Genomic DNA, 14,215 nt, shown 5'->3' on the forward strand with positions numbered 1-14,215 from the left:
TCCCTACCTCACAGGGTTGTTTTAAAGATTAAAAGAGCTTACACACGTGAAGCCCTTTGCCCAGTATCTGGAACACAGCAAATGCTGAATAGGTTAGCTGTTGTTATTACCGGTGGAGGAGGAGTGAGCATTAGACAGGGGAGGAAGGTGATGTGGGGGCAGTGGATTTCTAAGGAGGTGGGCCTACCAGTGACTTTTCTTAAAGCCATTGTTTTCATATCTGTTGCCCTTTTAATTTGTAATATTCACAGTTTACTAGCCTACTTTTTTTCCAGGGAAGAAAATGTCAATGGTCCATATCAAAGAATATGCTGATTGATGGGTGTCTAAACAGCCCAGAAGGAGGTTCTGGTTCCCAGGCCTTGGCTCTGGGCCTGGTGGCCCTGGCCTGCTCAGCCCTTTCCGTCTGCAGCCCCAAATAGCCAACCACAGGGCTGGGTGAGGGGCGGAGAGGGAGGGCCCACAGGCAAAGCTCCCTGTTTCTCACCAGTTCAGTAGCTCTTAACTCAGTGCTTCTTTGTCTGTTCAGCATCACCACCCCTCTCCCCGCCGCTACCACCCCAGGCCTGGGGTGCCCCCCACCCAAACCCAAACCCCACTGCCAATGAAATAAATAGCTCTTTTCTTCTTTGCACTTGCTCTGGATATGACTTCTATATGTCCCCTTCAGGAAGGAGGGGTGAGGTAGGGGGAACAGAGGAGTAAAAAAATGAATTAGGGGGGAGTAAGGGGTAGTAAGAGTGGAGGAGTACCCCGCTCCTCCCCTCCAGGGCCTGTCAGGGAAAGGGGCTCTGTTTCCTGCTTCCCCACCTCCTCACTTCCCAGCACAGCCACCATCTCGGTTTGTGTTCCCAGCTTATGGCCCCGCCCATGTTTGCTATCTCAGCCCACACGGTTGTATCTGTGGCAAGCAGAGGCCACACCACCCTGGCAGATGGAAACACCAAGGCTGGGGAATGTGTCTATCTCAGCAGACTAAGGAGCTCCCGAGGGCAGGAGAGCCTGCGAGAGTGGCTCCCTCTGTTTTCAAAATGCAAACACATTTCATAAAAAATTGAAAACTCATAATCTCACATTACACAAAGCTTGAAACTAGAGCATGAAAAAGATCACCCCCAAACCCTCCATCCTAATATAAGATCTGTTTTTATTTTGCTGAATTTCCAACAGCCTTGTAAAGTAGATGCTCAAACATCATTCAAATGTAGACTGGATTAATAAAAGGTAACAAAGAGCACTTACTAGGTGCCAGGAATTGTTCTAAGTGCTTCACATTTATGGAGCCACTTAATCTTCACAGCAAGAGGTGGGCATTATCATGATCATCCCCGTTAGAAACGTGGTAACTGAAACAGAGAGGTTCAGTGACTTGCCTAAGGTCACAGAGCTAGTAAGTACAGGAGCTGGTTGTTGAACCCCTGGCAGTCTGGTGCCAGGATCTTACAGTGTTGCTGTTTTTTCTTATCATCACTGTTACTGCATATGCAGGTTTATAAAAGCGTTTATTACGAACAGTTTCAAACATAAAAAAGTAGGGACGCCTGGATGGCTCAGTGGTTTAGCGCCTGCATTCGGCCCAGGGCATGATCCTGGAGTCCTGGGATCGAGTCCCACAACGGGCTCCCTGCATGGAGCCTGCTTCTCCCTCTGCCTCTCTCTCTCTGTGCCTCTCATGAATAAATAAAAACATCTTTTAAAAAAACCATGAAAAAGTAGAAAAAACAATATAATGAATCTCATGTCCCCATCTCTCAGTGTCAATAATTATCACCTCATGGCCCATCTTGTTTTTTTTATCCCCCCAACTCCCTAGCCTAGATTATTCTGAAGCAAATCCATCATCATGTCATTTTCTCCATGTATATTTTAGTACATCTCCAAAAGATAAGAAGACTTTTTATTCAAAAAAATTTACCACAAGGCCATATCATGCCTTAAAAATTATTATTCCTAATGTAATCAATTTGAATACTCAGTATTCAAATTTCCCTCACAACTTAAAAAAACCTTTTTTTAAGTTAGTTTGCTTGAATCAGGATCCAAATATGGCCTTTGGGACGGCTGGGTGGCTCAGTGGTTGAGCATCTGCCTTTGGCTCAGGGTGTGATCCTGGGGTCCTGAGATTGAGTCCCTCATCGGGCTCCCTGCAGGGAGCCTGCTTCTCCTTCTACCTATGTCTCTGCCTCTCTCTGTCTCTCATGAATAAATAAAATCTTTAAAACCAAACCAAATATGGCCTTTGGTTGACATATTGCTTAATATTATTTTTTATTATTTTAAAAAAGATTTTATTTATTCATTCATGAGAGACAGAGAGAGAGAGAGGCAGAGGGAGAGGCAGGTTCCACACAGGGAGCCCGATGTGGGACTTGATCCCGGGACTCCAGGATCACACCCTGAGCCGAAGGCAGGTGCTAAACCGCTGAGCCACCCAGGAATCCCCTTAATTTGTTTTAATCTGCAAGTCTTTCCCTCTCTATTTTCCTTTCTAAGTTATTTGTTAAGGGATTGGATGTTTGTTCTAGTTTCCCTTTTCCTAGATTTCGCTGACTGCATACCTGGGAAATACTCATGTTATTTTTTTCTCCCTGATCCTTTCATATAACCTAGTAAACATTTTCCCATACTGCCCCATGGTTTTTTGGAACCACTAACTGTACAGGTAGAGACTATGCCATTCAATAGATATGCCATAATATTTTTATTTTTTCTTTTTTTTAAGATTTTAATTATCTATTTGACAGAGCGCACTTGTGAGAAAGCACAAGCAGGGGGAGCGGTAGATGGAGAAGCAGTCCCTGCTAAGCAGGGAGCCCGATGTGGAGCTCAATCCCAGGACCCTGGAATGATGACCTGAGCCAAAGGTAGATGCATAACAGACCGAGTCACCCAGGTGCCTCTCCACTATATTTTTCTTGGGCATTTTTAAAAAAGATTTTATTTATTTATTCATGAGAGACAGAGATGTAGGCAGAAGGAGAAGCTGGATCCTTTCGGGGAGCCCTATGTGGGACTTGATCTCAGGTCCCCAGGATCATGTCCTGAGCTGAAGGTAGACCCTCAACCACTGAGCCACTCAGGTGTCTCTTTCTTTTTTCTTTTTCTTTTTTTTTTTAAAGATTTTATTTATTTATTCATGAGAGACACAGAGAGAGAGAGGCAGAGACACAGGCAGAGGGAGAAGCAGGCCCCATGCAGGGAGCCTGACGCAGGACTCGATCCTGAGTCTCCAGGATCAGGCCCTGGGCTGAAGGCGGTGCTAAACCCCTGAGCCACCTGGGCTGCCCCAGGCATCCCTTTCTTGGGCATTTAGGTTGCTTTCCCTTTTCTACTATTATAAGAAACATGATGGCATGAACATTCTCCCACATAGTTCATGGGGTGTACTTCCTTAGAATATGCTAACAGAAATGTAATCTCAGCTCTAAGGCCTGAGTGATTTTTCAGCCTCTTGGCACATGTTACCAATTGTTTGTCCAAGGGGTTGTGCATTCCCTAGCACCACATAAGAGTGCTGCCACTCATTCTGGACAGTACTTAGGCCTATTCATGGCTGAAGGATGTTTGGTAAAGACAGGGTAATTATGAGGGCAGAAAGCTAGAGAAGGAGAAAGATGATGACAGGGATTCAGGCTAAATTAAGCAGAAACTGATCTACAACTTACCACAGACCTACAGTGAGTCAGAACTCTGTTCATTCCCATTGTGAAAAAAAACCAAACAAACTCGATAACAGGAGTTATTAATAGGGCATGGCATGTCGGGTAATCTTTCCCTTCGACTATGCATTAGTCAGGCCCTCATTTGAGATGTGGATATTTAGTCTGGGTCACTGAACTTCACAGAAATGTGAGGAAACTGGCAAAGATCTATAGAGCTCGATCAACTTGAAGGACAATTTAAGAATTCCAGAGAAGAGTCAAAGGAATCAAGCAGGCTCATTTTGGAAAAAATAAAGACATCTTTTTTGCCTCAATGATGGGAAGTTTCTGCAGAAAGGCCAATACTCAGGTGTTAGTTTATGTCTTCAGAAGGCTGACTCCAAAAAAAGGGGGCTCCCATGACGCAGGAGAAATTTTTGTATAAGGTAGAACTTTTTCAGACTCTGGGCTGTTTATTTAGGTCTTGGGGTGAGCGCTCTTTGGCCATTGGCCCTGGAAATATCGGAGAAGTTTCCTGTTCTCTTTCTCTGAGTGGTTCAGATAGCCACTTGCTTCCCACTAGGTGCCTCTGGGGGCCCCCACCAGCTTAGCTTTGACTGTTTCCTGGCAGTCCCCTAGAGAAGGTTAGGTGAGGTCTCAGAGAAGTGCTCCCCAGTTTCCCTGGGCCAGCATTTTCCTTTATGTCTTCTCACATTTGCTCAGGGTGTGTTTACAGCCGGTCAAGTTGGCATGTCATGACGTCATCTGATCCTGCTATTCCAGCCCTGCCATTCAGAGTGGACTTAGAAGCTGGGTGGGGGCAGTGAAAATCACTCAAACAAGACCTTTTTGGTGATATAGAGTGGGACTGACCAGGAGACCTCAAGGTCATTTAGTTCAACCTCCTACAGAATAGCTTCCTACAACAGGTGCTTTACCTACATACTTTTGAATTCACACAACCTTGGAGGTAGGGTTTCATAGGTGTGGCATTGGAGATTAAGACGAGTTATTTGGGGGGATCCCTGGATGGGTCGGCAGTTTAGTGCCTGCCTTCCGCCCAGGGCATTGCCCTGGAGTCTTGGGATCGAGTCCCACGTTGGGCTCCCTGCATGGAGCCTGCTTTTCTCTCTCTGCCTGTGTCTCTGCCTGTGTCTCTGCCTCTCTCTCTCTCTCTCTCTCTCTCTCTCTCTCTCTGTGTGTGTGTCTCTCACGAATAAATAAATAAAATCTAAAAAAAAAAAAAAAAAAGACGATTTCTTTGTTCGGGGTCACACTGCTGGTAAAGGAGTGCCTGTGTTAAATTGGCCTGGCAATAAAATCTGTGCCCTTGCCTTTGGGACATACAGCAGAGAAAACTGTGGCCCAGAGAGGTGGAGTCTCCAAAGCCAAACAAGCTGACCTGGGACTAGAATTCAGGCTCCGAACTATTCATCATGGAGTCTTCCCAGGACACGTGGCCTCTTCGACTTCTAATGTGGGGAGGCCAAGGATGCGGCCTGGCTCAGACCAGCGTGGCTCAAGTTAGCTGAAAAGCAGTCAGGCTCTGGACAAATGCTGTGCAGCATTTGTTCGGACAGGCTGCATTCTTTGCCCTCCAGGCGCTGCTTGCAACCAACGTCGTCACAAGCCAGCTTCCAGGAGGGCTTGACAGGGCAATGGGCCCGGCTAGTCTGTTTCTTGTGGAGCCAATATATGGCCAGGGCGGAGCCGGAGAGGCATAGTGAAAAAAAAGTGGGGTCATAATCTCTGGGTTCTGGTCTATGCTGGGACCCATGGGACCTATGGTAAGTCACTTAAAACTGAATTTCCTGGTCTCAAAACCAGGCAAGAGTAAACTGCAGAACCTGAAGCGCGCGTACGCAAAAGCAGAATCGATACACTCCAAAGCAGTATCATCCGATGTGAGTTTCGCAGGCTATTGAGTCTTCTGGCCCTGCAGCCCCAGCGAGGCCGAGACTGCAATACCGGGAGAAAACGACAACTCCCAGGAAGCACCGGGCGGGCCCGTACGCGGGCAAAGGGATAAACTACAACTCCCAGGAGGCACCGGGCGGGCAGGCGCCGAGCGGTGACGTCTCGGGGGCCGGCGCGGGGCGCTGATTCGGCCGGAGCTGCCAGCGGGGTGGCTGCCGCCGCGGCTTGTTACAGCTGCTGGAGCAGCAGCGGCCCCCGCCCCCGGGCACCCCTCCTGGGCCCTCGACCGCCGGCCCTGTACTGTGAGTACGGGCGAGCGGCTTCGGGGTGGACCAACCGGGACCCTCCTCTCGGGGCTAGAGGCGGGGCGGGAAAGAAGGTGGGGGCTGCTGAGGAAGCGCCCCGGGCAGGAGCGGACCTGGGAAGGGTGAGCGGAGGTGGGAGGGGGTGCATCAGCCGAAGGGATGCCCACGGGGGAAGGGAGGGACGGGAGACCGAGTCTGGGGTGTCGCGAGGAGTGCTCGGGCCGGGGGAGGGGGCGGGGAGAGCCCAGAGCCCGGGCTTCGGGGATAAAGGTTTGGCCGCCTCCGGGGTTGGGTGAACGCGTGGACGTGGGGGTGGGGCTTCGGACCGGGCCGGGCTCCGAGTGCGAGGTCTCAGGCTGGGGAGCGAAGCGGGAGGCCCCTCTACGGCTTGAGGTCCCGCTCCGAAAATCCCAACAATAGCGTAGACTCCACCTCGTTTCACCCTCCTCCCCGGCTAGTGGAGGTTCGCCCCGGTACTCGTCGTCTTTCCATTCCCACTGCCCTCGCGAGTCCGGGAGGCAGGGCCAGACAGAGCTACGAGGTGAGTGACTGTGGCCCTGCGGGTTGGGCGGTGGGCAGAATGAAAATGGCATTGTGGAGTGCTGCCAGGCACTGCCCGCTGGGGTCCAGGTTGTGGGCTCTGATGTTTTTGTGCTTCTCTTCGAGAAGGCAAAAAAAAAAAAAAAAAAAAAAGGTTTGCTAATTAAAGGGCTTCCTTTACTTGGGGGAAAGAATGGGAAGCGCTCACCTGGCAGCTGTCCTGGGGCACACTGTGGCCTGGGCTTAGGTGCCAGACTGACAGGCGGGCAGGGATATTGGTGTGTGGAGCCAGGGTGGAAGGGAAAAAGAGTAGAGAAGAGCTACCAGCAAGAAAGTAGTTAACAGAACAGAGTTGCTGCAGGCTTTGGTTCAAGACAGGTTATGAAACCACATCAGGCACTGCCATGCAGCCACCTGCCAGCTGGGGCAACAACTTTTCAGCCTCAGCTGCTGTAGACTTACTTTACCTCTGCCAGGTTTTCCCTGTTTCTTCCCTTCACAGTGGAGGGGTGGGGTATGCAATTTTTTTTTTCGCTAGTGGAAGTGGTATGTACCCTTAGTCATGCAAACCTCTAGGAGTGCTCCTTGGGTGCCAGTTGTTTTCGTAGTTTCTTGATTTCTTGTCTTTTTGGCTGCCAGTCATTTTCTTAGTTTCTGGATTTCTTTCTTTTTTCTTTTTTTTTTTTGCGGGGGTGGGGGGTGTCTTCTGGGATTTCTGCTGTCAGGGCAGCTAGTGTTCAGTCTTTAGGAAGATGCTTCTGAGGGTATCAGTTAGGTCCTAGATCTAGGTTCTTCTGAGACTCATCAGTCTTCATTAGATGCTCTGTTTCAGCAAGACAGGAGTGTGGGATGATCTGAGATTCACCAAAGCCCTTGCTACTGCTGGACAAAATATGAGACACAGCTACAGATCTTTGTAATCCTGTACCTTTGTAGGTCTAGGAGAAGTGGGGAGGGGTAGCAGTTTCTGGTTAGACTTGGGGAACTCTGCCTCTCTCCTTAAAGACCACTTCCCTAGCCAGCTTCCCACTGCCCCAGGCTTTTGTGTGTACCCATCCCAGAAGCCATGTTAGGGTAACTGAAGCTCCAGGGCCTTGGGAAGGTAAACAACTGAGCCAGTCTCGGTTTTCTAGTTCCTTGGGTTTCTGTTAGGCCCAATTATCCAGCCTAATGGGCTGAGCTGATGGGCCCCAGGAGAATTACTTCTAGGATGCACTCTGGGCCATCTCAAACATGTTTGCATGTTGGGAAGGTGTGTTGTGGGTCACATTTCCCATGAGGTCTCTTAGCTTGGTGCTCTCTGAGAAGAGGAAACTTGTTCTCATTATTCTGGAAGTAAGGAACCGATCCTTGAGAATCCTGGCTCCCACACAGACTTGGCTGTGATCCTAGCCAGAGATAGATAGCATCTGAATCTGAGGGGGTTTGTTGCAGCAGGGTGAAGGAGGTGGCCTTCTGGGTACTTTCTGGTTACCTGCACCCAGGACCCGTTTCTGCACCCCCCCCCAAAGATGGGGTTGTTACCATGGTGATGACCTCAGGGCCTTTATTGGGGAGGACCTTTCCTCACCTAGGGAGGTGAGCCAGTATAAAGGTACAGTCCGTTCCCACCTCCTGCTGGTTTCAGGGCCCTTAGGGATCTGGGGACAGCTGAGCTCCAGACAAGGGGCTACTCATTCCCCTCCTTATGTGCATCCAGGAATACATCTGGATTGCATTGTTTCTGGGACATCCAGGGCAGCCCTCCTGGTTCCTCCTGCTGCAGGCCTCTGGCATTGGAGCTTGGGCAAGGAAAGCATGGCGCAGGTGCTGGGAAAAGAGGCTGAGGGGTGAGGCTGGGCTGGGCAGAGAGGAATGGGGGCAGGAGGCAGGTAGGGTTTTTGTGTCCTTGGGAGGTGGGTGTTGGTTTCAGCAACTTGGAGCTGTAGATGTTCTCCATCCTCGCCCCTCCTATGGTGGGGAAAAGGGCCCTGGTGGTTTGGCAGCAGAGTGGATGGCATCACAAGGGTTAGCCTGAGCGGCTGCCAGATGCATAAAACATCTCGCATGGGTTGTTTTGTGTCACCAAGAAAGAGGCCTCCAAGTCTGGGCAGAGGTTGTCCCTCGTCTCTTGTCTTCTCTTTTCTTCCTTCCCTCCCTCTTTCCACTCTGTCGGTTCTCCTGGATCAGAGTTGGGAGAGATCCAGGATTGGAGAATTAGGGGAGGGGTTAGAAGTAGTGATCCCTAAATATTGCATCTACTTCTGTGTGTTCTCATAGCCCCCACCCCCTTTTGTTAATTCTTTTTTTTTTTTTTCCCTCCTATTGTTAATTCTAATGGTGGGGAAGCTCAGAGGTAGGAAATGCCCCATATCAGGCCCTTAGCACAGTCCAGCAGGGGTGTGTTGAGTGATTCTGAGGGGACAGACCTCTTCTCCCCTCCCGTGGGCCTTGTGGGAAGAGGGCCTTATGGGAATGCTCTGAAGGATGAGATTGGAGAACAGGCAGTGTTTTTTTTTTTTTTTTGCTCTGGTTTGGATGCCTCTTGCTGACCTATGTACCCAGGCTATCCCAGTGCCTGGAGAGGCACCGTCCCGAATAACCGATGTAGGGGGCAGCCGGGTGTTTATCCCAGCCCGGCAGTGGGAAATGAATGGAGTTAAGGCCATACGGCCTTTCTTTGGCCTCTTTGCTTGAGAATCAAAGCAGCAGAACTGCCTGGAGTTCTTGGGAGAGCATGGCCTCCTTCCCTGAAGGATTTGGATGGTGTGAGGGGGCAGGGAAAGTGGTGTGACCTGTCTCACCTGTGCTGCTTGTTTGCAGAACAGCGGCAGGAGAGGGGCAGCAGGATGAATGTGGGCACAGCTCACAGTGAAGTGAACCCCAACACGCGGGTGATGAACAGCCGCGGCATCTGGCTGTCCTATGTGCTGGCCATCGGGCTTCTCCATGTCGTGCTGCTCAGCATCCCCTTTGTCAGCGTTCCTGTTGTCTGGACCCTCACCAACCTCATTCACAACATGGTGAGGGCCTGACTGCTGCCTGCCCTGGGCCATGTGGGCTGCTCTTTGGTGGGGCTGAGGAGTAGGAGGGCTCCCCCCCCCCCCCAGACATGGGCCAGATGTCAGGGTGACATGCTGACAACATTTGTCCAATTCCAGACCCAGCTCTCATCTCTGCCTCCGCCCCCCGACCCCACCCCGACTCTGGGTTCCAGCCATGTGCACTCTGATAAGAGGACTAAAATTTGCAGATTTTTGCACATCTCCAGAATGGGGTAGCTTGTGGACCTGGAGGGAAGGCCACTGGGAGCTGAACTAAGGGCTCCAGAGAGTTCCTATGACCCGGGCGCCCATCCTGGCACAGAAATGCCCCACTCCCAAGTCTGGATCTCCAGCCATCTTCCATTCTGGCCTCTATGCTTCCTCAGCCCTTGCTTGCTAGCTTGTACTCTTTGGTAGGCAAGCAGGGCCCATCAGCTCGTCCCTGCCTAGCTGGCATAGGGAAGCCCCTACTGGGCCAAAGGGGCATTTCTGCAGCTAAGTTCTCCCCATGCTTCATCCTCATGCCAGGCCTGCCCTCACACCCAGTGGATCCTCTTCTCCAGCCAGCCTCCCAGCTGCTGCATCCTGACCTACAGCCCACATTCCTCTGCCCCTCAGAGGGAGGCTCCACATAACCTGGAGCCCACTTTGACTAGGATGGAGGAGCTGAGCCAGAGGGCCTTTTGCGTTTTGTGTCCTCTAACGACGGCCCCTCTTCCCAGGGCATGTACATCTTCCTGCACACGGTGAAGGGGACACCTTTTGAGACTCCGGACCAGGGCAAGGCAAGGTTGCTAACCCACTGGGAGCAGATGGACTATGGGGTCCAGTTCACAGCGTCTCGGAAGTTCTTAACCATCACACCCATTGTGCTGTGAGTGCCTGGGGTAGAGAAGGATGCCAGCAAGCAGGCCAAGGCCCGGGGGACCTGGGCCCTGCCAGGCTTAAACCTCCCCTGGCTCTGGCTTTTGGCATGGGAATGAGTAGAGGAAGGGAAGTTGGAGTATCCCTGGGTCCTCTGCTGGGCTCAGTCCTGGTGCCTCCCTGGCTTTGTCTTTCACCAGATGGACTTTCCTGCCTGCCAATGATGGAAGCCCATAGACCTGGGATAAAGCAAGGGGGCTGGGTCGGGAGGGATCTCTTTAACCGGGAAGATCTTGCCACCTGGCTTCTGTTCTGGGGGGGTCTTTCCTGTAACTCCTTGGCTGCCAGGGATCTGCCACTCCCCACCTAGGAGTGAGGGAGAAAGGGGTCCTCCAAACAGAATCTTATTCCTCTTCCTAACCTTCTCACCCAGGTACTTCCTCACCAGCTTCTATACCAAGTACGACCAGATCCATTTCATCCTCAACACTGTGTCCTTGATGAGCGTGCTCATCCCCAAGCTGCCCCAGCTCCACGGAGTCCGGATCTTTGGAATCAATAAGTACTGAGGGTGCAGCCCCTTCCCCTGCCTGGCATGGTGGGGGAGGGGTGGAAGCTTGTGCTGGGATGCTGAAGACAAGAAGAGCCTCTGGATCCTGCTAGAGATGGGGGTCAAGCCTCTGGGCCCTAGTTCTCCCCTCACTTCCCCCGTAGCCGACTTGAAGTAGCTTGTAGTGGGGTTCGGTTGGGCCCCCCAGGTCTCTGACCCTTTCTGATTTTTTTGATCTTTTTCTTTTGCCTTTTGGATAGAGACTTCGTGGGGACGGTCATGGGATGGGCTGGGCTCCCGGCTGAATGCAGACCTATGAGGTTGGGACAAGAGAAACCCCCTGCTCACTTGCTCATCCTCGGACTGCTAAAGCACTTTAACCCCTGCAAGGGGAGCAGGGGGATGGTACAGCTTCTAGACGGTTTCACTTTAATTCTTAAACCTTTAGGATGACCTCAGTGTGTGCTCTTATATATAAAAGCAAATACGTGATGGTGCCTCATCCATCTGGGTAGAGAACTGTCTTGCAAGTCTCATCATGCTTCTGGCAGCTCCCCTACAGCCCACCCTGGTACTGGATTGGAGTGGGGAGGGGAAGGAGAGAGGTGGTGGGGCTGGGTGTGGATGGCCTGCTCCCAGAGGCGAGGGGGCCATGGCCACTCTCACCTTGGCCCTGGTGAGGTGGGGAGGGTGGTTGGGGGAGGGTGGTTGGGTCAGGGGTGGGGATGATGAATTGAGACCTGGAAGAAGGGGCCACATAGCAGCAGAGACTGGTGTTAGGAAGGAGGATGGGAATAGAAGTCAGACCTAATCTCAGCCTTTGGGAAGTGGTGAGGATGGGGGCAGGCTCAGAGTTAATCTCCCTATGCATGGTTGTGATAATAGGATGGTGATAATAGGACGAGAGGCTGTGGGGGGGTTAAGGATCCTGGGTTTTTGTGAGGGGTGGTGGGGGTGGAAAAGGCCTGTGAGTCCTTGTAGCACAGGTCCCGTTTGACACTGCCTTATGCAGTGGTGTGAGGGGTGTGGGGAAGCTGGGACAAATGATGAGTGATAGGGTCCTTCTGCAGCCTCCACCTTGTAACCTCCTGATGCAGACTGGAGCTGGTGCAGGGCCTCTTGTGTGGCATGTACCTGTGGGGTTCTGGGGCCACCCCCAAATGGGGTGGGTGGGCCACGGAATGGTCCCTGCTCAAGCAGGATGGTGGAAGGAGCCACAAGTTACCTGTAGGCGCTGTCTCCTTAGCCTGGGGGCTGGAGATGTGGAGCAGGAGCCAGAGGGTGGGTGAAGAGGAGCCGCCCCTTCTCCCTTTCCTGGTCTGACCAGGGTCTGTGTTACTTTGAAAAAGGTGTGGGTGCCTGTGCCCCCTCCCAGGGCCCTGAGGGAGGAGAGGAGGTCATTGGTCCCATTTTCTGCCTCCTGGTTCCCCGCCCCCCGCACCCCATGTATCATAGGGAACTTTCACCTCAAAATCTTTCTAAGCAATGTGTGAATAGGATTTTTACTCCCTTTGTACAGTATTCTGAGAAACGCAAATAAAGGACAGTGTGTTCCTGTTTCCTCCGAGTCTGGCCTCTGCTTCCTGGAGGGCCCAGGGGAGGGGGCAGGGATTTGGGCAGTGGCTCCCACTGAGGGCAGTGTGGGAGCATCAGGGCCCCCGCGGCCTAGGCGGCCCAGATGGTGGGAGGGGCTCTGGGGCTGCTGCTGCTCCTGCTGTCTGGAGCAGAGCCAGCCTGAGGGCTGGGGGGGGGGGACTGGCAGAGGCGGCAGCAGACCAGAGGGCAGAATTCTGCTCTGTGGCCTTGCCTGGCTCTTCCTGTCTGAACGCAGGCCTCTGGGCTCCTGGGCCTATCTGAGCCAGGCTGCGCTGGTGGCGGGGATGGCTGCTGCGTGGCCCGGAGGAGGGTCAATCCCCTAGTGACTTCGTGAGCGAAGCCAGGGTCCTGAGGGCTGCCCAGGTCTTTCCTCAGGATGCCTTCCTCCGTTCTCACAGTTCTTTCCTCCCCCTAGGAGGGCTGCTTCCTTTCCTCTGCCCTAAGTGCGTGCCTGTGTGTGTGTGTGGGGGGGGGGTAGGTGGCAGAGGTGAGCCTCCGGGAGGCCAAGAAAGGAAGGAGTCCTTTAGTGAAGGAACTCTGATCCTCTCAGCGTGTGCTCTGCAGTATCACGTGCTGTTCCTAGGACAGGTGTAAAGTCCCAGGTAGGAGGGAGAAGAGCTGCCTTGGGCGGTCTGGGCTCCTCTCTGGCTCGGGGCCAGCACCAGTGTCCTTGGGTTGGGTGTTGGGAAGAGTGCAGGGTCTTTGCCCAAGTCCACTGAGTGGACAGTGATGGGAGGACCAATACAGCCAGCTGGGCCCAGGCCCGGGGGTGAGGGGAGGGGGTGCCCCGAGAGCTTCCATGGACTTGGAGGGCAGTCAGGGTGAGAGGCTGGTGCACATCAACAATAATCAGGGTTCAAATCCTGCTTTGCCACTTATTACCACGTGGTCTTGCCAAGTTACTTCTCTGAGCTTCAGTTTCTTCCTGTGTTGTGGAAGGACAATACATGTCAGGGCTGTTGTGAGGATTAGCATCACACCTGGTCGTAAATACTTGATATGAGGTAGCCACATTAGTAGGATTCCTATCATTGCTACCACAATCATCGCCTTAAAACATTGCTTTGGAACTGAGGGAGATGGGGCCACACTCAGGTGGTTTATCTCTGAGGACCGAGGGGGGCGGGGCCAGAAGCCTCTCCCTGGAGAAGGAGGTGGGTGAAGAGGACAGGTGGAGGCCTCTCCCTGAGAGGGCTACATGAGCGCACATGTGTCGAGGGAGGCTGGGTCCTCCTTGCCGTCCAGCCTGTTCCCCACACCTGTTAGACGCTGTCATTCTGTCTTTAGCATTGCCCACCATAGTGTGGTGTTGTGGTGTTTGGTTCCGGCTCAATCGCTCTCCTCATATCTCTGGCACATCCATAGCTGTTGCCTGCTGGCACTTGGATTGCGTGGCCCAGTATGCCTCGTTCTGCATCATTCTCTCGCCCAAACTCCCCTAGAATACACACCAGGTGAATGTATATATCTTTCTCTTCCCTGCTCCCTGAGTCCAAGCGGAGGGAAGAGTTTCTTATCTCAGGCCTTATCTGCCTCCAGCCCAGCCATTACGTGGCTTATCTAAAGGCCTGAGAAGTGGGGCTCCTGGCCCTACCCAGCTCTCCACTTCTTTCATTTCCCTTCCATAGGCTTTCCTGAGACGCAGCCCCTGTGCAGGGATCTTTCAGAGGGGATTCTCACGACCGCCATTCCTGGTGAGCAGCTAAGGTGAGTGGCTGGGATGAGCCTGTGGGTTCTGGGCACTGCCTTTCCGGACACCCAGAAGAATTCCCAGGCTGG

General features: G+C 52.5%; 1 protein-coding gene across 5 annotated transcripts; it reads left to right on the plus strand.

Moving 5' to 3' along the window:
* Positions 1-5,728: 5,728 nt before the first annotated feature.
* ORMDL3 (ORMDL sphingolipid biosynthesis regulator 3) lies at positions 5,729-12,401 on the plus strand. 5 transcript variants are annotated; one of them, XM_055335611.1, is made up of 4 exons: positions 5,729-5,860; positions 9,206-9,405; positions 10,149-10,300; positions 10,724-12,401. In XM_055335611.1, the coding sequence occupies exons 2-4, from the start codon at positions 9,232-9,234 to the stop codon at positions 10,857-10,859; spliced, it is 462 nt and encodes a 153-aa protein (XP_055191586.1). In that variant the 5' UTR covers positions 5,729-5,860; positions 9,206-9,231; the 3' UTR covers positions 10,860-12,401. The 5 variants fall into 5 exon arrangements, with proteins under 5 accessions (XP_055191586.1, XP_055191610.1, XP_055191602.1 ...); XM_055335635.1 differs by having other exon boundaries at positions 5,763-5,860; positions 9,211-9,405; XM_055335627.1 differs by having other exon boundaries at positions 5,849-5,985.
* Positions 12,402-14,215: the final 1,814 nt, after the last annotated feature.

This window comes from Nyctereutes procyonoides, unplaced genomic scaffold (genome assembly GCF_905146905.1).
Source record: "Nyctereutes procyonoides isolate TBG_1078 unplaced genomic scaffold, NYPRO_anot_genome, whole genome shotgun sequence".
Taxonomy (NCBI): domain Eukaryota; kingdom Metazoa; phylum Chordata; class Mammalia; order Carnivora; family Canidae; genus Nyctereutes; species Nyctereutes procyonoides.